This window comes from Protopterus annectens, chromosome 1.part1, assembly GCF_019279795.1.
Source record: "Protopterus annectens isolate FY-2018-M chromosome 1.part1, PAN1.0, whole genome shotgun sequence".
Lineage (NCBI taxonomy): Eukaryota > Metazoa > Chordata > Ceratodontiformes > Protopteridae > Protopterus > Protopterus annectens.
The window spans coordinates 1251699458-1251724649 of NC_056726.1; the positions used below are offsets into that span (position 1 = coordinate 1251699458).

General features: G+C 43.7%; 1 protein-coding gene across 5 annotated transcripts in view; it reads right to left on the reverse strand.

Annotated features, from left to right (window-relative positions):
• LOC122809699 (zinc finger CCCH domain-containing protein 13-like) overlaps positions 1–25192 on the reverse strand; it is a 1891555-nt gene that overhangs the window by 144622 nt on the left and 1721741 nt on the right. For all 5 annotated transcript variants that reach the window (XM_044081418.1, XM_044081393.1, XM_044081403.1 and 2 more), the window contains one exon: positions 6298–6330. In XM_044081418.1, coding sequence (XP_043937353.1) covers positions 6298–6330 — 33 coding nt within the window. The remainder of the gene's footprint in view (positions 1–6297; positions 6331–25192) is intronic.

Here is a 25192-nt window from a genome sequence, read left to right on the forward strand (position 1 = left end):
ACAAGATGAACTATCCTAGTAATTTTTCTTTTTTTTATACTGGCTGAAGTGTGACCTGAAAGACTGCAAAATATATGGAAAGAACTGTGATATACTGACTTCATAAACTGAGGTGGAGAAGCACTAGCGGTATGAAAAAGCGCTAAGGTCAAAATACTGAAAAAAAAAAAAATAAAGTTAAGGGTAATTCAGTGAAAGACTCTGACATCAGTGTAAATCAAGAGCTTGGATGAAATACAATGCAGTCCTTAAGAGAAGTGTAGTAAAGTGAAACTGATAAAGCAAAAAGATGACTGTACTGTAGCTTAGCAGTGCAAGTAGGAATACCCTTGGAAGTGAAGGGGTTATAGATATAGAATGGAAGGTGCACTGTATTCAGCAGCTTTGCAGAACTTGTTTTTCAATCTTCACTTCAAGAGCAGAGAGGATGGGGGACTAGTCTGTGATACTGTCACAGAGCACTGGTTGAGCCAGCTATGCTTCGACTGGCTACATTCCATACAGTCAAAATATTTTACAACAAGGGGAAGGGCCTGTACAAGCAGCGTTAGGAAAAATAGTGAGAGCTTTGAATTCTGAATCTGTATCCACACAATAACTAAAAAGTACAGTTGTGTACACTTACCATAAATGTACGTCTGAGTGTATTCACTGTTGCAGTCATCACATTTGGGTTATCTGCTTGCAGTAGCCCTCAGTTGGCCTGATCAACAAAGTCTTGGGTCCTGCGTCGGTTGCTGTCTCTTCGTCCATGACATCAGGTAGTCAGGGGTATAAAACATGCAGCCGACGCCATTACATCAGTTTTTCTTGCCCCAGATGTCAGGTGCCCCCCTAATGGGAAGCAATTAAATCTATGAATATACAAAGGTTATACCTCCAACAAAAAAGCAAATACACCAAAAATCTTTTGAGCATAGTAAAGGAGAGTAGAGGTATAGCCAAAAGAAGTAAGGGGGCTGGAGGGAAGGTAACCAGGACTGCGACAGTGAATACACTCTAACATCTACATTTATGGTAACTGTACACACAACTGTACTATGTTCTTCGTGTTTCACTGTTGCAGTCATCACATTTGGGTAGATTCCCAAAGCTAAGGATGGGAGGAGGAATTTAGATAGCATTAGGACCACCTATAAGGCCCTGCAAGACTGCAGTGGCAAAGCCAGCTCTGGATTTAGAGAAAATTGGCAAATGGTAATGCTTGGTGAAAGTATGTACAGAACTCCAGGTAGCAGCTTCTAGGATATCCCTGGTAGGGGCACCTCTGAGAAAGGCTTTAGAGGTAGATGCAGCCCTGGTTGAATAGGGTCTGATCGCCTGTGGGATAGATTTTCCATGGTGCTTATAGCAGAAATAAATGCAATGGCCTATCTATTTAGAAATGGTTTGCTTTGAAATATCCCTCCCCTCTGCCCCTGCAGCAAAAACCACCAGCAGTTCAGATTTCCTTTGAGGTTTAGTCCTGTCCAAGTAAAATCTAAGTTGTCTGTGCACATCTAAGGAGTGCAGTATCCGTTCCCCCTTGTTCTGTGGATTAGGAAAGAAGGTTGGCAAATGGATGGACTGATTAAGAGCCACACTAGATACCACCTTGGGCATGAAGGAGGGATTGGTTCTGAGGGACACCCTGTCCACATGAAATATGACGAAAGGCTCCACTGCCATAAGGGCCTGTAATTCAGATACCCTCCTTGCTGAAGTGATTACTAAAAGGAAGGCTGTTTTCCAAGAAAGGAATTTTAAATCTGCACTAGCAGCTGGGCTCGAAAGGAGGAAGAGTGAGTTTCTCCAATACAAAGTTAAGGTCCCAGGCGGGTGTTGGAGGTCTCCTTGGCGGTCTTAAATTTTTGGCCCGTCTAAGGAACTGCTTGAGCAGTGGATGACAGAACAGTGGAGGTTCTGTGTTATAATGAGCTGAAATGGCTGGTGTGTGAATTCTGGAGGAAAAAGAAAGGCCTTTGTGAAGCATCTCAGTTAAGTATTGTAAAATTTGAGGTTCAAGGTTTGAAGCTGAAGGTGCAGAATCTGGTTCTCCTGCTGAGACAACAGGTAGGGGTCTGAGGGAGGTGCCATGGGGCCAACAGTGACACACTGCACAAGAGAGGGGTATCAGTGTTGGCGTGGCCAGTCTGGTGCAATCAATATTGTCCTTGGTTTGTCCTGTTTGATCTTTAGTAGTACTTTGGAGAGGAGAGGCAGAGGAGGAAGGGCATAAACTGATGGTTTTTTCCAACTGAAGGACAGAGCATCCACTTTCCAAGATTTTTTGTGGGGACTCCTTGTGCAAAATTTGCTAATTGGTAGTTCTGGAGGGAGGCAAACAGGTCTATATCCGGGCTCCCCCATTTGTTTGTCAACATGTTGAAAGTCTTTGGCTCCAGTTTCCACTCCTGTGGGTACATGAGGTTTCTGCTTAGTCCATCTGCCAGTGTATTTAGTTTTCCTGGCAGGAATTGAGCTTGTAGATGCACTTGGTAGCTCAAGGCTGTGTTCCACAGTGCCACGGCTAGTCTGCAGACAGGGTAAAAATGGGTACCCCCCTGCTTATGTACCACATAACAGTGGTGTTATCCGTCTTTACCATTAATTGTCCTGGAAGAATGTGGTCCTTGAAGGCTGTCAGAGCATTCTGTACAGCTAACATTTCTTTTTGATTGATATGCCAGTGCATTTGACTTGGGTTCCATTTGCCCTGAATGCACTTCCCTGCCAGGTGAGCCCCCCCCCCCCCCATGCATAGTCTGATGCATCTGTTAGGGTTTGGCCGGCAGGGGGTAGAGTGAATGGTAAATCCCTTGTTTTGGTGGCAGGCCTCTGCCCACCACAGGAACTCTAACCGTAGGCAAGGTATGATAGGAATCACTGCTTCTAGATCCTGAGAATGACGACACCATAGGCTTTTTAGATACCACTGTAGTTTCCTCATATGCAGTCTTGCATATGGAACTAGAAGAATGCAGGAGGCCATGAACCCCAAGGCTTGCAGTATTTGCCTTGCAGATGATAGGGTTTTTGTGGCCACTATTTTGAAGTAGGTTGTCAAATGAATTTGTTTCTCTGACATGAGGAAAGCCATCTGAGAAGTTGTACTTAAGCTTGCTCCCAGGAATATAATTTGTTGACAGGGTACCAGGTGAGATTTCTTTTCGTTTATGGTTAGCACCCTTTGTACAAAAGCCAGATGATGCAAAAGTATGTCCTGGCTTTCTGCCTGAATTAGACAATCGTCCAGGTATGGGTATATTTGAATATTTCTTTGCCTACCAAATGTGATGACTGGAGCTAGGCACTTTGTGAACACCCTGGGCGCAGTAGATAAGCCAAAGGGCAGTGCAGAGAACTGATGGTGCATGTAGCCTGCTTTGAAGTGTAGGTATCTTCTGCAAGATTCCCTGATTGGGATGTGCAGGTATGCTTCCTTTAAATAGAGTGCTGCCATCCAGGCATCTCTGCCTAGCATAGGAAGCAACTGAAGAGTTAGCATCTTGAATTTTGGAATCACCAAAAAGGTGTTTAAAGTAGACAGGTCCAGGATACGACACCATGAATTGTCTTTTCTGGGTACCAGGAAAAGTCTTTGGTAGAAACCTTGTCCCTTTTCCTCTTCTGGTACAGTTTGAATAGCCTTTATGCTTAAGAGAGAGAGTACTTGCTTTTGAGCCTCTTTCCACTGATTTGGGGGTAGGTCTGGCAAATTGTTTGGGGGTGGTAATGTGTGGAAGTGAAATCTGTATCCTTGGGAAACTATATTTAAAACCCATTTATCCTGGGTAATGAGTTCCCAGTTTTTTGCATGTAGAGCAATCTTCCCCCCCAAAGGGGCAGTCAGTTGAGAAGTGCTTGGAAGTTTTAAAGTTAAGTCACTGAGACAGTTTACCATAGGGGGAGTTTTACAACTCCCAGATATGGAAGTGGGGGGGCCCCAATGCTTAGTCCTGTGCGCACCCTGGGACTGAAGCCTGGGAGCTCTGCTGGATCTGGGTTTGGACTGAGAAGGCCTGGAGGAAGCAGGAAAGGACCAATTCTTAAGAGAGCCAATGCCTACTAAATCTTGGAGGTTGCATGTAAGAAATCTAACAGTTTGCATAGATTTAGCTTTTTTCTCTCCATCTTTTTGAGAACTTCTGCCTTGCTGCCAAACAGGCAGTACTGATTTAAGAGAGCATCCAGTAATTTAGCTTTAACATGATCTGCAACGATTGCTCCTTAAGCCAAGCATGCCTTCTAAGTACAGACCCAGTGACAGCAGTCCTGCAAGATGCCTCTAGTGAATCAAAACCACATTGCAAAGTATGTTTTTCAACCTGTTCAGCAGAATGCATTAAATCCTGTACATCCTTATTTTCAGCACAATCAGGAATCATCATCATTTTCTGTTTAAGCAATCCAATAATATGCTGTAACTTCAACATATGAAACTGGCAGTTTAAGGCCCTAATGGCCAAGGTTGCATTAGTGTATATCTTTTTACCCCATATATCCAGCGCCCTAGAGTCTCTATCAGAGGGGGTAGGATTTTTGGCAGTAGTAGCTTTAATGCTCTTGGGTCCCTGTGAAATGGTCTCAGGATCCGCAGTAGGATTTTTGAAAAGGAACTTGTGAGAGTCAGGAACCCTGTAATATATATTAGGTTTTCTGGGAGCAGAAGGTAAAGTGTCAGGGGTGAAGCTAGATTCCGAAAAGACATCAACAATGTCTAGGACCAGGGGGGATAGCTAAAGGCCTGTGCTGGGGCAGGAGTAAGAAATCCCTAAGCCTCTTTTTAGAATCAGAGAAATCCTGACTTTCCCAATGGAAATGCTCCCTAAAAGTATGCAAGGTTTCACCAAAAGAGAAGTCTTCTGGGGGGGAAGCAGAGGGAATAGAGTCCTCAGCATCAGAATCCTCATAGAGGTAGATAAGGGTGAATTCCTGGTCATCAGAGGAAACAAACATTTCAGAATCCTGGTCAGAAGTATCATAAGAAAACTCAGTCCTAGGTCTCTTAGATGGGGAAGGTTTGCTTCCCCTGATTAAAGTAATAAGGTCTTCAGCCATTCTTATCTGTTTTTTAGGCATAGAGGCCTGACCATATGGTCTGGGCATCGGTTTTCTAAGCATGGTTCGAGTTTTAGGCCTTGAAGAGGAAGATGGCGTTGGTTTAATATGCAAGTCAGTAGGCCTGAATGCACCCTCAGAAGCTGATGCCTGCACAGCGGCTCCAGACCCATCCAAGGTAGAGACATCCGCAGGTTCCACAAATGAAGCATCTCGCGGCATACTGGACTCCGAATGGGTCTCAGTAGAGGACTGCGAATCTGAAGTAGCAGGTATCAGGGGCTGCGAAAGCATCTCACTGAGTACCGGCGAACTGGCAACTGGCTTAGGAGAAGCGTCGGCAGCTTTGGACCTAGCCGGCCTGTCTCTGTCTTTAGCTTTGCTTTTTTTCGGAATGTCGGTAGTCGGATGGCTTACTGAAGACATATCTGGATAAATGAACCAAGCACCAAAATATTTAGAAGCGAAAATATAACCACGATGGATATTGCGTTGTTAAAATAAGGCACAAAACCGACAGCGAGGTACGTCGTGCTCAGGGCCTAGGCAAGGAATACAGTACGAATGAAAATCTTTGAGGTATTTGCTTTCCACAAGACATGCAATTATTTACTTTTAGTGACAATCGGTTTAGAGCAAGAAAAAGTTTCCCCAATGGGGTACTTAGCTTTAAGTTAAAGACTTCGGTTCTGAAACTTGAAAATGAAAATTTCAGGAGTCGGCCAACTGGCACTTGCGAACTTCCTCTGCATCGGGCACTGCACGGCAAGAAAGACTGATGTAATAGTGTCAGCTGCATGTTTTATACCCCTGACTACATGACGTCATGGAAGAAGAGACAGCAACCGACGCAGGACCCAAGACTTTGTTAATCAGGCTGACTGAGGGCTACTGCAAGCAGATAACCAAATGTGATGACTGCAACAGTGAAACACGAAGAACATCTGCTTAGATAAGATTCCTAACTAAAGAGTATTTAACTGTGTTTTTCTACCTGGGACTACAGGTGGTCATATATTTTAATACTGGTCATTGTACAACTCACAATTGTTATTCAGTAAAAAACAGTTACATTAAGCACCATGGTGTGCTAATTTTAGTTGTGTTACTAAACATACCATATAGATATTTTCCCAGTTGAAGAAATGACTCAAATACTGAAACTACTCCAGCATTACTTTTCCAGGAAAGAAATGCAAATAGTTAATTACCCTATAAAAAAGAAACGCACGTTAAAGCAAAAAGATACATTCTTACCTTCCAACAATAGAATCCAAATCTAAAAGTAATCTGTAACAAAAGAATAGCACAGTGTTAGATGCGCAGTTAATCCATTTATCAAAAACACTTTCAAATTAGGCAAGGAATTTACCACAAAGGTTATATGGGTACCTACTATAAACAGACACATGCTACCACAGCTGATTTGTGAGGAGAACTCATGCAGTGGTTAAACTGCACTAATTTCCACTTCTGAAAGCTCCACCTCACAAGAATTCATAATGCTTAGGGATGTACTTGCCTCCTGCCAATGAACAATGTGATATCCTGTAGCATGTTAAAAAGACTTATCACCACTGAACTAACAAGTAAACCCTCATACAGAAAGCAAGCTCAATCTTAAAGACAAAATTACCAGCCAAAAGGAAAACTAATCTACAAAATGACACCTACTAAAATAATAGAACCCAAGTTAATGTGGAACTGCTGAATGTTAGAAGGCTTAAAATGTGCCCACCTTTACAGCCTCCCTAACTACTGAAAACACAGAAGTCTGTATAATCACAGAAACGTGGTTCTAGTGTAGTAATAATACCCAGTGTCTATTACTTGTTTAGACAATCTGCTAATGGCTGTTCTCTCGGAGAGGAGTGTCTGTTTTATCTGTATTTCCACTAACTCATGTTCAATCCATCACGATAATAACCTTGAGCTCCTCTCTATCTCAGTGACTAACAAATCAACTTTGTCCACAAGAAAAACTATTAAAAACCGCCAAAGTCTTGCACTGTTTAAGATATTATCATCGAAATGAAGCAAAGTAGTGTGGTCACCATGCAAAGGAGTTAAAATGAACTTTAATAACTTAGTGTAAAAACATACAAGGACAAGCAATTTCGGTATACACCTTCATCTGATCTAATAATATTGTATACGGAAAGCACTTGTCTTTCTATGTTTTTACACAAAAAGTTATTGAAGTTTGATTTTACTCCTTTGCAAGGTGACCGCACTGCCTTGCTTCATTTCGAGAACAAATCAACCTTACATTTCACGACCAATAACAGAACCCATCTATGACTCCCACTTCCCATGAAATCTACTTCAACAAACTAGAATCCCCAAACACTGAAAAATGGAATCATTCTGGTGACTATCCTTCTATAAACTAACAAATACACACCAATAAATATGCAGGACAATTTCTGGGCACCATCAATGTCAACTTACTCAACCAGTTAGTTCCTTCCCCAACTGACCGAAAACTACTAGATCATGTTCTTATAATCATGGCAGTATGCACTACACCTGGACTCCCCATCTTTAATTAAATCTGACCAATGGGCTGTAGTTTTCTCTGTAAAACCCAGCTCAAACAGCCTTCTAACCTCACTGATTTCAAAGATTTCTCTAAAGCCAGCTTCCTATCTCTAGCACAAGTACCGTTTATGAGATTTTATGTCACAAGGACACTTTAGCTAAAGTGGACAATTACATCACTCCTTTTATTTCAACCTAAACTCCTACAGAAATATTTCTATCCTAAACACATTGAAAAGTTCAGAAATTTGGTAGAAAACACTGTAAAACTTTACAGTAAAAGAAAAACTCAAACTTTATCTCTCATCCCCTCATTCCAAAAGTAACCCCACATGAGTAAATAAGGAACTTGGGCAAAAGATTAAGAAAAGCAAATCAATGGATGAGATAAATAATGCTGCCAGAACCAAAGATAACCATAAAGCTGTCTTTATCCATGCTATAAATCTCAAACAATACTTGGCACTATACCATGTGGATTCAAAAATGCACCATCAACTCTGACCTAGAAGACACTGAAAAAAAAAAAAACAGTAGCGCGACAGATTTAGATCAAACATCTCCCCTACGCTCTCTAAGTTTTTCTTCCCAAAACACCTAATTAGCAGCCTCCTTACAATTAAGTTTAAACAAGTACTAAAAACCATCCCACAGAACAAGAACACTATATGTACGGGTCCAGACACACACAACAGGCTATTTTCTTGTTAGTATGAAACAGTCTGACACTTTTGTGAACATGTTTAACCCTCAGCCTTTCCACTAGTTATCTGCATGAAGCTTAGAGAAAGTACAGTTATGTACACTTACCATACTTGTAGATATTAGAGTGCGTTTACAGTTGGGTCATAACTAATGGGATTTCCTACTGTGAAAGCTCTTGGCTGTCCCGACTATAGAACTTTCCCAACCTCCTGAGGCCAGACGCCTTGACCAATGTCAAGATGTCTGGGTATAAAGGGAGTCATCCCTATAACCTCAGTGCCTTCTTGCCCCCAACAGATATAAGCCCCTCTAACAAGTCCATAAAGCCAGGGCCCAAGATCAAACTCCAGTGTATCTTCAGATAAGGAGGGAAAACCTGGAAGTACAGAGCAGAATATCTACCCCAATCCCACGGGGAAGGAGAGATGGAAAAAATGCAACAGTGAATACACTCAAACATCTACATTCATACCTCTCAACCTCTTAGGGTAGGAAATCCGGAGAATTGGCTTCTTTGGGAAATCTGGAGAAAGCCCAACAAAATGGGAGGACAGATGCCCAAAAATAGGGACACATTTTAAATATTGCTTTTAGAAAGTTGCTAGAGTAACATGGTTTGTTTTAACATACATTTGCTGAATTATTTGAAATCTGAAACTTAAATGCATGTCATTTAGTGACTTCAATCCTCAAATCATCCAAGTGATTTGCCAGAAAACCACAAACTTTATAATCAACAGGCCAAAAATACGAGTCAAACATCTGGACAGTCTGTGAAAATCTGTACAGTTGAGAGGTATGTCTACATTTATAGTAAGTGTACACAACTATATGTTCTTTGTGCTTCACTGTTGCAGTCAGAACTGATGGGAGGACTCCCAAAGCTGATAGGAAGGTGGATGGAAAAAGTTATGGTTAGGAAAGGATGCCCTGCAGGATGGCAGTGGCAAACCCAGCTCTAGACTTGGAGAAGGTAGGAAGGTAATAATGTTTGGTGAAGGTATGCACAAAGGACCAAGTAGCAGCTTTGAAAATGTCCTTAGTGGTCACCCATTTAAGAAAGGCTTTCCATGGTGGCTGTAGTAAAACAGGATGTAGTAGGATACCCATTTGGAGATGGTTTGTTTAGAATCTAGTCTTCCCTCAGGGCTACAGACAAAGGCCACAAAAAGCTGGTCAGACATCTGACATCCAAGGTGTGGAGGATTCTATCTCCTTTGTTTTGAGGGTTAGGAAAGAAGGTAGAAAAGTGGATGGTTTGGAGAGATCTCTGTAAGCACGTTAGGCATAAAGGAGGGGGTTAGTCCTAAGAGACTCTGTCAAGGTATCCAAAAAACAGCTGTGAGGCAGTTAACCAGTTCTCAGTAACAAAATCAAATTCAAAAAGAAAACTGGAAACACTCTAAAACAACAAATATTTAATCCAAGTTCAAGTTCGCAAGTAAACACTTTCACCTTCAAAGCTTCTTCAGGCAAAATAAATAGCATAACAAATAAATTTTAAAAAGTCACATGACTAATTACACCTTCTGATACAGCATATTTAAATAAGGCTTTAAAGTAAAACTGTCATTAAGACTCTCTCATGTTTAAAATCCATCTCTTCATTTTCAGTTAAAAGTTTTATATTCTTAAAATCCATCTCTTCATTTTCAGTTAAAAGTTTTATATTCTTAAAATCCATCTCTTCATTTTCAGTTAAAAGTTTTATATTCCCACCCCGCAATGGTCTATAAATTACTTTTAAAATCAAACTTAAAACTATATTGATCATCTTTCTCTGTTTCAAAGTGTTCTTCCTTTTGTACCCGAAGGTTAGTGGATCCCCTACTATTTCCTTTAATGCCGGGACATCCCTTAAAATTGACCAGTGTTGCCTAATACTTTTTACTGCTTCAGTGTTCCTGTTCTAGGTAAGCATACACCTCATACCAGCTTTTGGGTACAAAAGGAAGAACACTTTGAAACAGATGTTATGTTATAAGGAGCAACCAAGGAATTTTTTAAGGTAGGAAATGTGAAACAAGGTACATTTAAATGTGGGAATTGTGTTTACTGCAAGCATAGGTTCATAGGTTCATAATAGGCTATCTGCCCTAAGGCATTTATAAGCCTAGCCCAAAGTTTTGTGGCTTACGCCACCCCTTATGTTAAAAAATATTGTGCCCATTAGTTTGTTTTGCCTCTGTCCAGCAGTGACACAGAGATGATTCCCGGGGTAAACCTACGATCTCCCATCCACCGGTCAAGATTTCTCTTGAACAGAGCCAGCGAGGTGCTCTGCCTCACATGGACCGGGATTTTATTCCACAGCATAGGGAGTCTGAGTGACAAATCTATTTTCACAGAGAAATCCATTATACTTCCCATGACAGGCAGAGAGTTTGTTTTACATGCATATGGGAATTGCAACACAAGCAATTTAATATACTTAGCTAAGTGTGAAATCTGTGATGCTTTTTATGTGGGCATGACAAACAGGACATTTAAAGAGCGTATAGCCTGTCATCTCAGTGATATTAGAGTAGTTATAAATGCTCTTAGTAAACACATTATAGAAAAAGGTGATCAACATAGTTTTAAGTTTATGATTTTAAAAGTAATTTATAGACCATTGCAGGGTGGGAATATAAAACTTTTAATTGAAAATGAAGAGATGAGATGGATTTTAAGAATGAGAGCGTTTGTACCACCTGGTCTTAATGACAGTTTTACTTTAAAGCCTTATTTAAATATGCTGCATCAGAAGATGTAATTAGAGTCATGTAACTTTTTAAAATGTATTTAAGTTGTGTTGTTTAACTGATAGTATTTATTTCGCCTGAAGCAGCCTTGAAGGTGAAAGTGTTTACCTGCGAACTTGAACTTTGATTAAACATTTGCTGTTTTAGAATGTTTCCAGTTTTCTTTTTAGACTCTGTCAAGGTGGAAAGTGACAAAAGGTTCCACACCCAAGGGCCTGGAGTTCTGATACCCTTCTAGCTGAAGTAATGGCTAGCAGGAAGTCTGCCTTTCAGGTCAGGAATTTGACATCTGCAGAGGCAGCTGGTTTGAAAGGTGGGAGAGTGAGCTCTTCTAGAATGAAAACAAGATCCCACAAAAGGACAGGAGGTTTCCTTGGGGTTCTAATGTGGATAATCCCTCACATGAACTGTTTCATGAGAACAGAGGGGGTTGAACAGGTAGATTTGCTGAAGCATGTATCTTAAAGAAATAAGAAAGCCCTTTGTTAAAAAGTTCTGACAAGTATGAAAGGAAAAGAGGCACATGAGCTTAAAGAGAGCTCTGTCCCTTTTGTCGGCACCATATAGTAAATCTCTTCCATTTAGCAGAGTACGATTTTCTTGTGTTAGGTCTCCTAACCTCTTTTAGAATGGCCAGGATCTGTTTGATGGGGTCAAGGTATATCCACGCTGTCAATCTGAGGGTGCTCATAATGGGGTATATGATGGTGCCCTTGTTCTGTGTTAACAGATTCACTCGTTGAGGCAGCAGCCATGTTTCTGTCTTGCTTAGGCTGAGCATTATAGGACTATAATTCTATAGTAATTATAATATAGGTACATAATATAATAAAATATAATATATACTTATAAGACATTATAAGTGCTGTCTTGGCTAATCTGAGGCTATTAAAATGTCCCTTGGCCCTTCTTCCCTTAACTTCAGCAGTACCCTGGAAAGCAAAGGTATTTGGTGGGAATGCACAGAGGAATTGGTGTGTCCAAGGGTAGACTATGACAGATGTCTTCCAGGCAGACCTGGCTTAGGTCCTAGAACAAATTTTCTTTGGTGGCAAAAAGGTTTATTTTTGGCACATCCCTACTTTTGGTTATGCTGAGAGAACAATTCCTGATACAGATGTCACTCATGAGGGTCTAAATCCAACAAAAAAAGTCCAAGAATATCACAGAAGACTAAAAAACAGGCAGTTTATTTAGATTCATGAGGGTCTGACAGGCTCCTACTTAAGTGACCCGCCAGTTGATTTGTTTCTCCTGGTAGGTACTGTGCCATGAGGTGCAGACCTAGGGAGTTTGCCATTTCCCAAAGGTTACTGGCTAAATGACAAAGACGGCAACAGTGAGTGCCCTCTGCATGTTTATGTACCACACAAATGTGGTGTTGTCTGTGTTTTTTTATTGGTCTTTGAAGGCGGACCTTTTTGGACTGACATCTTTTGTTTTAGGTTGATGTGGTTGCTCTTGAACGGAGTTCCATCTGCCCAAAGTCTGTAAGTTGTTGCATTGGGCCCCTCAGGCTATCTTTGAGACATGTGTGGTCAGCGTTTGGTCCTGGGAAGTGAACCTGAAAGGAAGGTCCAGGTTCAGGGAGCATGCTCAGGCCCAGCAGGCAAACTCCTTATTGAAACAATGGAGAAGCTTTACCCTGAAGTTGAGGGACTGAGAATGTTGACACCACATATTTCTGTGGTACCACTGCAGTGTTGTCATACATGATTTGGTCAGAGAGGATCACGAGGATGCAAGATGCCATGTAACACAAGGGTCTTAGGAACTCTCTGGCTGCGAGGTAGACCAGAGGAGAAGCTGTTGGATATACAGAGCTAGAAAGGTAGCCTTGTCTGGAGGAAGGAAGGCTTACTGAAGTGTGGAGTCCAGCAAAGCCCCAAGAAACACAATCCTGTTTGTGGGGATGGTTTTGGACTTCTGGGTATAGATGAAGCCCAGTAAAGTCAAGAATAACTGTAAAATAGACCTGTTTTGAGCTTTTCTAGATCTGTTGCCTGAATGAAGCAACTGTCTAAAGAGGGGTAAATCTGAATACCCTTTGACCTGCAGAAGGCTATCACTGGGACTACGCATTTTGTCAAAACCCTGGGTACAGCAGACAAGCCAAAGGGCAGAGCATGGAATTGATTGTGCTTCACACCTGCTCTAAAAGAACCTCCTATCAGATTTTTCTATGGGGATGTGGAAGTATGCATCCAAGGTTACCATGTAAGCATTGGGGGGAGACAATATGCAGCGATTTCTGAAGGGTTAGTATTTTGAATTTTGGTACCTGCAAGAACCTGTTGAGCACTGACAGGTCAAGAATTGGCCTCCAGGTACCTTCTTTTCTGGGGACTAGGAACAGCCTCGAGTAAAATCCTTTTCCTTGTAATGTGATTGGCAGTAGTTCCACAGAACCTGGGGGAACAGGAGCTGTATTTGGTTTAAGGCCTCTGTTGGTTTGGTAGAACATCTGGGAAACCTGATCAAATAAGAAGCTGTTTAAAGTGGAGTTTGTAAACTCTTTTTATGATTTTTCAATACCAAATGATCCTTGGTTACTAGGGTCCAATTATTTAAAAAGTAGGACTGCCAATGTCCTAGCCAGAGAGGGGGTAGGGTGGAAGGGATGGGACTGGGGAAGAGAGGGAAAGGAAGCGTCATGGGAGAGTCAGGATTGTTCCCTGCTGTGACCGGTTGGCTGGATCTCACAAACCTACTGGAACCTGTTTGCCACTGTCTGGGATGCTGGTTCTGCCTTTGACTTTTCTTCCCTACAAAGTCTCCATTATCTATGTTCAGACTAGGAGGCTGGAAAAGAAAAGTGCTTGGTAAGGTAATTTCAACTGAAATGAGGAGGTTTAATCTGAAGAAGACCTTGACCATTTGTATAGACTTGGCCTTATATTTCACCTTAAGCACAACTTCAGCCTTGGGGACAAAAGGAAAAGTACAGTTTTGTACCTACCATAAATGTAGATGTTCGAGGATCCACATTGCTGCAGTCATAACCTGTGGGTAGTCCGCTGTCCTCGGTTGGCCCGAATACCAAAGAGCTAGGCTGGCGTTGGTCATTGTCGCCTAGAGCTGACGTCAGTACGTAGTAGTACTTAAGCGCATGACCGACGCCATATCCTCAGTCTTTCTTGCCCCAGATGTCAGAAGGCCTAAAAATGAAGGCCAGAACTAAAGTAGTAAAAGCCCAACAACCATCAGTGTGGAAATAAAGAGTATCCCAAAAAGAAACCCAGCAACCACAACTATAGAGGGGAAGGAGGGAGGGATAATTGGACTGCAGCAATGTGGATCCTCGAACATCTACATTTATGGTAGGTACAAAACTGTACTATGTTCTTCGTCTCACATTGCTGCAGTCATAACCTGTGGGTAGAATCCCAAAGCAAAGGAAAAGGGAGGCTGGCAAACTACAAAGCATTAGGAGCTGCTAACATGCCCTGTAAAACTGCAGTGGCAAACCCAGCCCTGGACTTGGAATAAAGAGGGAGATGGTAATGCTTAGTAAAAGTGTGTACTGAACTCCAAGTAGCTGCCTCCAAAATATCCTTAGTAGCTACACCCCTTAGAAAAGCAGTAGAAGTGGCAGTAGCCCTAGTAGAATGAGGTCTGATCCCAGCAGGAACATCCTTCCCATGATGAGAATAACAAAAGCAATACAATGACCAATCCACTTTGAAATAGTCTGCTTTGAAACAGCTTTCCCTTGTGAACTCAAAGCAAAGGAAACAAATAACTGTTGAGTCTGTCTGAACTCCTTAGTTCTGCTCAAATAGTAACGTAACTGCCTGTGGATATCCAAAGAATGCAAGACTTTTTCCCCTTTATTTTGGGGATCAGCATAAAAAGTAGGCAAATGAATAGACTGGTTCAAGGCCACATTAGAAACCACTTTAGGCATAAAAGTAGGGTTAGTTCGCAAAGAAACTCTATCCTTATGAAATATCAAAAAGGGTTCAACTGCCATGAGTGCCTGCAATTCAGATACCCTCCTAGCAGAAGTAATGGCCAACAAAAAAGCAGTCTTCCAAGACAAAAACTTCAGTTCAGACGTAGCTGCAGGTTCAAAAGGAGGTAAAGTAAGTTTCTCTAAAACAAAATTGAGATCCCAGGAAGGAGTAGGAGCTCTACGTGGGGGTCTTATATTCTTTGCCCCTCTAAGAAATTGTTTGACCAAAGGATGAGAAAATAAAGGAGGGTCACAATCATAGTGAGCAGAAATGGCTGCAGCATGAACCTTCACAGAAGAGAATGACAAACCCTTGTCCAGTAACTCAGTAAGGTACTGTAGTGCAAAACTCAAATTAGGCACTGAAACATCAAAACCCTTTGCAGTGCTCCAAAGAAAAAATCTCTTCCATTTATCAGCATAAACTTTTCTAGCGCTAGGCCGCCTGGCTTCCAAAATGACATTCAAAACCTGTTGAGGAAGCTGAGACCCCACCTGCTCCATCACAGAATACGCCAGGCTGTCAGATGGAGGGACTGCACCTGAACATTGAGAAAATGATTGTTTGACTGGGACAACAAATGAGGAACCTGTGGCAGAAGCCAAGGAGGCTCCTGGATTAAACTCCTCAGCAGAGGATACCAATGCTGACGTGGCCAATCTGGTGCTATTAGAATCATGCAAGGCTTGTCCTCTGTCTGACTTTCAAGAGTACCTTGGGGAGAAGAGGCAGAGGAGGAAAAGCATAAACGTGAAGGTTGTTCCAACTGAAAGATAGAGCATCCACTTTCCAAGCATCTGGGTGGAACATCTTTGTGCAAAATTTTGGAAGTTGAAAATTCAGTGGAGAAGCGAACAGATCTATGTCTGGAGTTCCCCAAGCCACAGTCAATTGTTTGAAAACCTGAGGATCCAGTTTCCACTCGTGGGGATCCACAATTTGCCTGCTCAATATATCTGCTAGGGAGTTCTGAGCTCCTGGCAGAAACCGTGCTTGAAGATTGATTCGAAAACTCAGAGCAGTCTCCCACAAAATCATTGCATACCTGCAAAGAGGGTAGGAATGGGTTCCCCCCTGCTTGTTGATGTACCACATGACTGTTGTGTTGTCTGTTTGAATCAACACCTGTCCCGGCTGAAGCAGGTCCTTGAAGGCCATCAAAGCAAATTGAACTGCTAACATCTCCTTCATGTTGATATGCAAATGTAGTAGTTTGGGAGGCCACATGTCTTGTATCCATTTCCCATTGAAGTGTGCTCCCCAAGCCAAGTCAGAGGCATCCGTCGTTAGGATCTGACTCGCCTCTGGTCGGGTCACAGAGAGTCCCTTGTTTAGGTGACATTCCTGAGCCCACCACAAGAATTCCTTCTGGATGCAAGGTATAATCCGAATGACAGTGTCCAAACCGTGGCAGTGTTGAGTCCACACACTTTTGAGATACCATTGTAGCTTCCTCATATGCAGTTTGGCATTGGGAAGTACTAGAATGCAAGATGCCATGAACCCCAAGGCTTGAAGGACTGTCCTTGCAGTCAGCCTGGACATTACTGATAACTGCTGGAAGTAAAGATGAAGAGTTCTTTGTTTGTCCGGGGTCAGAAATGCCATCTGAGAAGCTGTATTCAGTCTCACACCCAGAAAGCACATGTCCTGAGTGGGTACTAGACTGGACTTTATTTCGTTCACAGAATACCCTAGGCACCTTAAAACTGCCATTACATACTTGAGATGTTGTAGTAATATGACTTTGTTTTGAGCAAGAATCAGGCAGTCGTCCAGATAAGGGTAAATTTGTATTCCTCTCTGTCTGAAGAAAGCAATCACAGGAGCCAGAACTTTTGTGAATACCCTGGGCGCAGTAGATAAACCAAAGGGCAATGCAGAGAACTGATAATGCGAAGTACCAGCCCGAAATCTCAGGAATCTCCTGCAACTGGGCCTGATAGGGATGTGAAGATAGGCCTCTGAGATCCAGGGTTACCATCCAGTGATCTTTGCCTAGCATAGGCAGAAGTTGTTGTAATGTTAACATCTTGAACTTTGGAATGTCTAGGTAGGTATTGAGAATGGACAAATCCAGAATTGGCCTCCAAGTGTTTCCTTTCTTTGGCACTAGGAATAGATGGGAATAAAATCCTAGGCCTACTTCTGACGGAGGGACCACCTGAATTGCCTCCATCTGCAAAAGCAGAGAAATTTGCTCCTGAGCCTCCAGCCTTTGCTGAGGAGGCACATCCGGCATGCCTTTGAAAGGAGGAAAAGTGTGAAAATAAAACTTGTAACCTTGATTTATTACATCCGACACCCATTGGTCCTGGGTGACCAAATTCCAGTTTTGTTTGAAAAGTCCCAACTTTCCTCCTAGAGGAGCTGCCAGTAAAGAAGGGTCTGGTAGCGGAAGATACAGGTCATTGGGTCTGCTTACGAAAGGGCTGACCCCTACCCTCACCAGAAGACTGTGCAGGAGAGCTCCAAGTCCTAGGCCTGAAAGAACCCTGAGCGTGAGCCCTGCCTCTACCACGTCTAGACCTGCCCTTAGACTGATAATCCGAAGAAGGATAAGACCATCCTCTAGCAGGCCAATTCCTACTAAACTTAGGGGGCTGCACCTGCATAAAATCCTTGACCGTCTGCATAGACTTAGCCTTATCTTCCATCTTTTTCAAAACTGATTCCACAGGAGGGCCAAAAAGTAGTTCAGATTGAAGAGGAGCATCCAAAATCCGAGCCTTAACATGCTCTGACAAATTTTGATCCTTAAGCCAGGCATGTCTACGAATAACTGAACCTGTAGCAGCCACCCTGGATGAAGCCTGAAGAGCATCAAAACCACACTGCAAAGAATGTTTGCCAACTTGATCTGATGCATGAACCAACTCCTGGAGCTCCTTACACTCTATACCCTCAGATAAAGCACCCACCTTAGATTTCAATTGGCCTAACAAAAAATTCTGATACTTCAGCATATGAAATTGGCAATTCAAAGCCCTCATAGCTAACGTAGAGGAGGTGTACACTTTTTCCCCCACCTATCTAACGCTCTAGAATCCTTATCCAAAGGAACTGGATTCTTAGCCACAGAAGCCCTAACACCCTTCGGACCTTGAATAATAGTTTCCGGATCAGCTCTAGGACTCTTGTACAAATACTTATGTGCTTCTGGAACTCTGTAATACCTGTCTGGCTTAACAGGGGCCGGAGGCAAAGAATCAGGATTAAGGGAAGATTCAGAAAAAACATCCTGAACAACATCTAAGACAGGAGGAATAGCCAAGGGCCTATGTTGTGGCAGAAACAAAAATTCCCTAAGCCTTTTCCGAGAATCTGAAAAATCTTGACCTTCCCACTTGAAATGTTCCCTCATGGAATGTAAAGTCTCAGAAAAAGAAAAATCCTCTGGAGGAGAAGCAGACGGACAAGAGTCCTCTGCATCCGAATCTGAATAGGAAGGGAAATCCTGAATTTCTTCAGCTGAGGATTCAGAGTAGTCAGAGGAATGATCCATTCCCTCTAAATCTGCCTCCACCCTAGGCCTCTTCTCTGGGGGGGGGCATAGAACCCCTGATCAAGGTAATCAAGTCCTCTGCCATTTTCAACATATGCTTTTTAGGAACAGGGGCTGGAGAGCTAGAACTATGACCAGGGCCCACAAGACAAGGTTTGGCCTTAGCATGGCCTTTAGCCACTGAAGTAGAAGGCCTAATAACCTTTTGTAAAGCTGGAACTACAGACACCTGAGAAGCACCCTCAGCCTGGCCTAACTCCTGAGAGGCCAACTCCTGTAAAAGTAAAGGTTCCCCCAGGGAGTCAGCCGAACCCTCGGCAGGATCCACAGATTCAACCGGAGGCTCTGTAGAACCGGCGTCCGCAACGGACGACTCATCCGGTTTAGACCTTAAAGATTTATCCTTACGCTTTTTAGCGGTAGCGGGCGTCGGAGGATCCGACGGCATGTTATAGTTACACCGTTTACCAAAAACAAGCCTGGCACAGTCTAATCTTCGTTTAATGGTGCGCTTATTAAATCTAGCACAAAAGCGACACCCGACCACGTCGTGCTCAGGGCCCAAACAAGGAATACAGAAAGAATGATAATCCCTATGAGGTATCTGTTTCCCACAAGAAATACAATTATTAACTTTTTCTGACATCCGGATAACTGAGGCAAGAAAAGACAAAAATTTCCCCAACGTGGTACTTAGCCCAACTTGGCCTTCGGTCTGAAACTCGATAAATGAAAATTTCAGAACGCCGAACGGCACTTGCAAACGCTGCTTCTGCTTCTGACCACGCGGCAAGAAAGACTGAGGATACGGCGTCGGTCATGCGCTTAAGTACTACTACGTACTGACGTCAGCTCTAGGCGACAATGACCGACACCAGCCTAGCTCTTTGGTATTCGGGCCGACCGAGGACAGCGGACTACCCACAGGTTATGACTGCAGCAATGTGAGACGAAGAACATCATTTGTTTAAAGGAGCATCCAAGGTACTGGATTTCACACATTCAGGAAGGGACTTGTTTGCTCAGCCAAGCATGTCTTCCGATGACAAATCCTGTAGCTGCTGCCCTACGGAAGCTTCCACACCATCATAGCCACAGTGTAAGGAGAGCTTGGATTCTTGAAAACAATAACTGCACAAGTCCAGGAGCTCATAGTGAGGCCCTTATTTTCAATCCCTGCCAGTTTTTACATAATCTGATCTACAACAGTTTCTTGATACTTGACCATAAGAAACTAGCAATTCAAAAACATCATGACCAGGGTAGCAGAAATGTAGACCTTCTTTCTGAACAAGTCAAAGGCTCTGCTTTCTTTGTTAGTTGTCAGTGGATTTTTGGAAGCACTGGCTTTAGCTCCCTTAGGACCCTGAGTCATGGAGTTCAAGGTCTGCCATGGGGTTCTTGAAAAGGTGTCTGTGGGAATCCAGAACCCTGTACAATCTGTCAGGCTTCCGAAAGACAGGGGGGGTATGGTTGTAAAGAAGAATCCAGCAACACAAATCACCATCTCCAAGACTGTGGGAATGGTAGGAGGTTCATTCAGGGAGTTACCTAACCTTCCTCTGATTACAGGTAGTCCTATGCTTCCCATTTAAAAAGTTCCCCTTAGGGTGTGTAGGGTCTCTGCAAAAGAAACCTCCTTGGGGAAGAGGCTGAGGCAAGGTTCTCAACAGAATCTGAATGCCCATAAGAAGCAATAGATACACATTCCTCAAAGGTGGACTCGTCCTTATCCTCAGAATGAGAAGACTTCTGGGAGGAGATATTCCTTTTACCAGGAGAAGATTCAAAGGCAGAACCTGGGAAAGAAGAGAGTTTTGATCTGACTATGGTGAACAAATCCTCAGCCAATGGTTAAGGGATAACTCATTAACCACTTTTGGCATAAAAGGAGGACTTGTTCTCAAGGATACCCTGTCCTCATGAAAGACCAAAAGGGGGGGGGGGGGCGCAACAGCTTGTAGTTCCAAAACCCTTCCAGCTGAAGTCAAAGCACTAATAAAACAGTTTTCCAGTAACAATGTTTTATGGAGGCTGAAGATGCAGGCTCAAAAGGGGACCAAGTCAATTTTTCTAAAACAAAACTAAGGACCCAAGGAGGAGGAATAGGTTTCCTGGGAGGCCTAATGTGAAGGATGCCCTTAAGAAATTGTTTCGCCTCAAATATGGATGCCAGAGGAGGAGGAGGAGGCAGACAAGCAGTAACAGCTGACAAATGTGCTTGGACAGAAGAATGAACCAAGTCCACAGAGAGCAATTTACACAAAAAGACAGAACCACTGGGATCCCCGTTGGCAGTGGTTCTTGGTTCTTAGAGAGACATCAGAGTGAAAATGCTTTCCATTTGGAAATGCAAGACTTTCCAGTATTGGGTTTTCTGGTCTCCTGTAAAACCCTGAGCACATCCTCAGAGAACAGGAACTAGAATCCTACCACCCAGAATGTCAGTTATAGCGCTGACAGGTGTGGATACATCAGGGATCCATTGTTTTGTGTGAGAAAGCCCACTCGGTGGGGTAACTTGTGGTGATGGCCCTTGGCTAACTGCCGAAGGAGGAAGTACAGTTGTGTACACTTACCATAAATGTACATGTTTGAGTGTATTCACTGTTGCAGTCATCATACTTGGTTATCCTGCCAGGGGTAGCCCTCACTCGGCACGAATACCAGAGGCTTAGTATTTCTGCGTCTGGTGCTGTCGCTCCAGGACTGACGTCAGGTCGTCAGTGGTATTAAATCAGGCAGCAGACGCCATTACATCAGTTTTTCTTGCCCAAACTGTCAGGAGCCCCGAAATAGGGAGCTAAGGTTATGGTAGAAGACCACCACCAGTAGAAAGTAAATACAAAAAATTCCCTGTAAGGAGAGAGGAAGAGAGAGAGAGGGGATGGAGGGTGGGAAACCAGGACTGCAATAGTGAATACACTCGAACATCGACATTTATGGTAAGTGTACACAACTGTACTATGTTCTTCATGTTTCACTGTTGCAGTCATCACACTTGGGTCGATTCCCAAAGCTGAAGAAAAGGGTGGAGGCAGTCAAGAAGACTGGGGGCTGGCAAGGATGCCCTGCAAGACTACGGTGGCAAAACCTGCCCTGGACTTGGAGAAGATAGGCAGGTGGGAATGCTTGGTGAAGGTATGAACAGAAATCCATGTTGCAGCCTCCAGGATGTCCCTGGTGGGGACCCGTCTAAAAAAAGCTGCAGAGGTGGATGTTGCCCTGGTAGAATGCGTCCTGAGCTTCTTTGGGGGCGGTTTCCCATGCTGTTTGTAGCAGAAATGGATGCAGTGTGCTATCCATTTGGAGATTGTTTGTTTGGATATGGCCTTGCCCTCTTGCCCCTGCTGTGAAGCTGACTAGCAATTAGTCAGTTTTTCTAAAACATTTAGCCCTATCGAGATATAATCTGAGTCATCTCTGCACATCTAGTGTGTGCAGAATCCTTTCCCCCTTGTTTTGTGGGTTAGGGAAAAAGGTGGGCAAATGAATGGATTGGTTGAGAGCCACACTGGACACTACTTTAGGCATGAAGGATGGGTTAGTCCTGAGGGGACCCTGTCAGCATGGAAAATGATGGAAGGGCTCTACAGCCATGAGTGCTTGTAGCTCCGAAACTCTTCTAACTGAAGTGATGGCCAGATGCAAGGCTGTTTTCCAAGAGAGGAATTTTAACTCTGCTGAAGCTGCAGGCTCAACAGGGGTAGGATGAGCTTTTCCAACACAAAGGTAAGGTCCCAAGCTGGGGTAAGGAGCTCTTCTGGGTGGCCTTAAGTTGTTAACCCCTCTTAGGAACTGTTTGATGAGAGGGTGTGAAAAGAGAGGTGGCTCTGTGCTGTAATGAGCAGAGATGGCAGAGGCATGAATTGTAATAGAAGAAAAGGATAAACCCCTGTGTAGTAGGTCTGCTAGGTAATCCAGGATGAGAGGTAGGGAGGGCTGTGCTGTTTTGGCTCCCATAGCCTGGATCCAAGTGCAAAACCTTTTCCACTTGTCAGCATAGGATTTTCTAGTGCTGGGGCATCTGGCCTCATTTATAACATCCAGGACTTGTTTGCGTAGGCTGGCAGCTGGAGGAAAGGTCAAGGAATAAGCCAGGCTGCCAAGTTCAGGGTCTGCAATTGTGGATGCATGAATTCTCCATTCGTCTGGGTCAGGAGTGTTGGGATCTGAGGTAGGTGGCAGGGGTAACAGGCTGCGCAGCAGTGGGTACCAGTGCTGACATGGCCAGTCTGGGGCAATCAAGATTGCCCTTGGTTTTTCCTACCTTATTTTGAGCAGTACCCTTGAAATGGGTGGTACAGGGGGAAATGCATAGATCAAGAGGTTTACCCATTGTAAGGATAGAGCATCCACTTTCCAGGCTTTGCTGTGAGGTTCCCTGGTGCAGAACTTGCTGAGCTGATGATTGGAGTGGGAGTCAAAGAGGTCCACCTTCGGGGTGCCCCATTTCTGGGCCACAAGGTTGAAGTTTCTGTGGTCTATCTTCCACTCGTGTGGGTCTAGCAGGTTTCTGCTTAAGCTGTCTGCCAGAGAGTTTAGGGAGCCTGGCAGGAAATGTGCTAGTGGTGTATTTGCATGGCTGAGGCCTCGTGCCAAAGGGTCATGCAGAGCCTGCAGACAGGATAAGAGTGGATCTCTCCCTGCTTGTTGATATACCACATCACTGTGGTGTTGTCTATTTTGATCACTACAGGACCAGGGAGAGTAGGTGTCTGACAGCTGTCATGGCGTGCTGAACAGCTAGCATCTTTTTGGCTGATGTGCAGATGCATTTGATTTGGGCTCCAATGGCCCTGAATGCACCTGCCATCCAGGTGTGCTCCCAGGCATAGTCTGATGCGTCTGTGGGGTTGTGAGAAGGGAAGTCCCTTGTGGCTGCATGCTGCTGTCCACCAAAGAAAATCTTTCCTTAGACAGGTATCATAGGTATGACAGTTTCCAGGTCTTGAGAGTGTTGACACCAAAGGCTTTTTGGGTACCACTGTAGTTTCCTCATATGCAGTCTGGCATATGGAATGAGTAGAATGTAGGAGGCCATGAACACTAGAGCTTGCAGGATTTTCCTTGCAGATAACTGGGTTTTGGTGGCTAGTTGAGGGAAGTAGCCTTTCAGGTAGGCTTGTTTTTCTGGAGTAAGGAATGCCATCTAGGATGCTGTGTCCAATCTTGCACCCAGGAATACAATTGTTTTTGTGTGGGGACTAGTTTTGATTTCTTTTTGTTGATAGTATACCCCAGGGAGGTCAATAGGTCCTTTACAAAGGTCAGGTGCTGTAACAGCTTTTCCTGACTGCCTGAATCAGGCAATATTCTAAGTAGGGGTAAATCTGAATATTTCAGGAGCCAGGCATTTTGTGAAAACTCTGGGAGCAGTGGATAAGCCAAAGGGAAGCGCAGAGAACTGAAAGTGCATAGATCCTGCCCCGAAATGTAGACATTTCCTGCAAGATTCCCTGAGTAAGCCCTCTTTTAGGTCCAGGTTGGCTAACCAAGCATCCTTGGAAAGCATAAAAAGCTACTGGAGGGGGAGCATTTTGAATTTTGGTATCACCAGAAAGGTGTTTAGAATGGATAGATCAAAGATTGGATGCCAGGTGCCCTCTTTTCTGGGTACCGGAAGAGTCTGGAATAGAAACCTTGGCCTATCTGGTCTGCAGGAACATGCTGTATTGCCCTCATGGAGAGCAGGGAATGGACTTGCTTTTTGGCCTCTGCCCACTGGTTTGAAGGAAGATCTGGGAACCCTTTTGGGGTTGGCAGTGTGTGAAATTAAATTTTTATACCTGGGACACTGTTGAGGACTCATCAGTCATTGGTAATAGAAGCCCAGTTGCTTGCATGGAAAAAGAGTTTTCCTCCTAGGGGCACAAGCAGGTGGGCAGAGGTAAGGGGTGGAGGTGTAAAGTCATTGTGAGTTCTTACCATAAGGGGGTTGCTTAGCACTCCCTGCTTTTGAAGAGAAGGAACTCCACTGCTTAGATCTCTGCATTCCCTGGGACTGCTGTCTTGGGGGGGGGGGGGGCTGCTTCCCCTGGGTCTTGGCTGAGCTGGCCTGGAGAGGACCGGAAAGAATCAGTGCTTGGAGGGCAATGCCTACTGAACCTCGGAGGCTGGACCTGTAAAAAGTCTAACTGTCTGCACAGATTTAGTCTGCTTGACAGGGGCGCAGGAAAATAATTTTCTTGAGTGGCGAAAGCCAGGGTACCTTTTTGGCTAGGCTTATATAGGCCCTAGGGCCAATAGCCTGGCACCTACCTATGAACCTCAGTGCCAAACGAATTATCTTTCTTCAGTGGTGTGTCCAATAATTTTGATTTGACATGGCCTGGCAAGGTGTGTTCCTTAACTCATTCACCCAGAGTAGCTTCTCATGGCGCCTGTGTGTTTAACACCGAGCGCGCCATGAGAAGATAGTTATTTCATGCTCTTAACCCAGAGTGCCTTCCTGATGCGAGATGAACTGTAATGCAAATCTGTAGTTGAACCTAATGTAAAACACACTTGCATCGTAACTGAACCTGTAAATTACATTATACAGTTACGATTCAGTGTGTATATACATTAGGTTCACATTCAAGTTTTACTTGTAATTCAGTTTAAAAGGTTTGCGATAAGCAAGTGGTGGCAGCCAATCGGATTCTTGCAATCCAAGCCACCACTTGCATACAGCTCCACCCCCAACTTAATTTTCTATT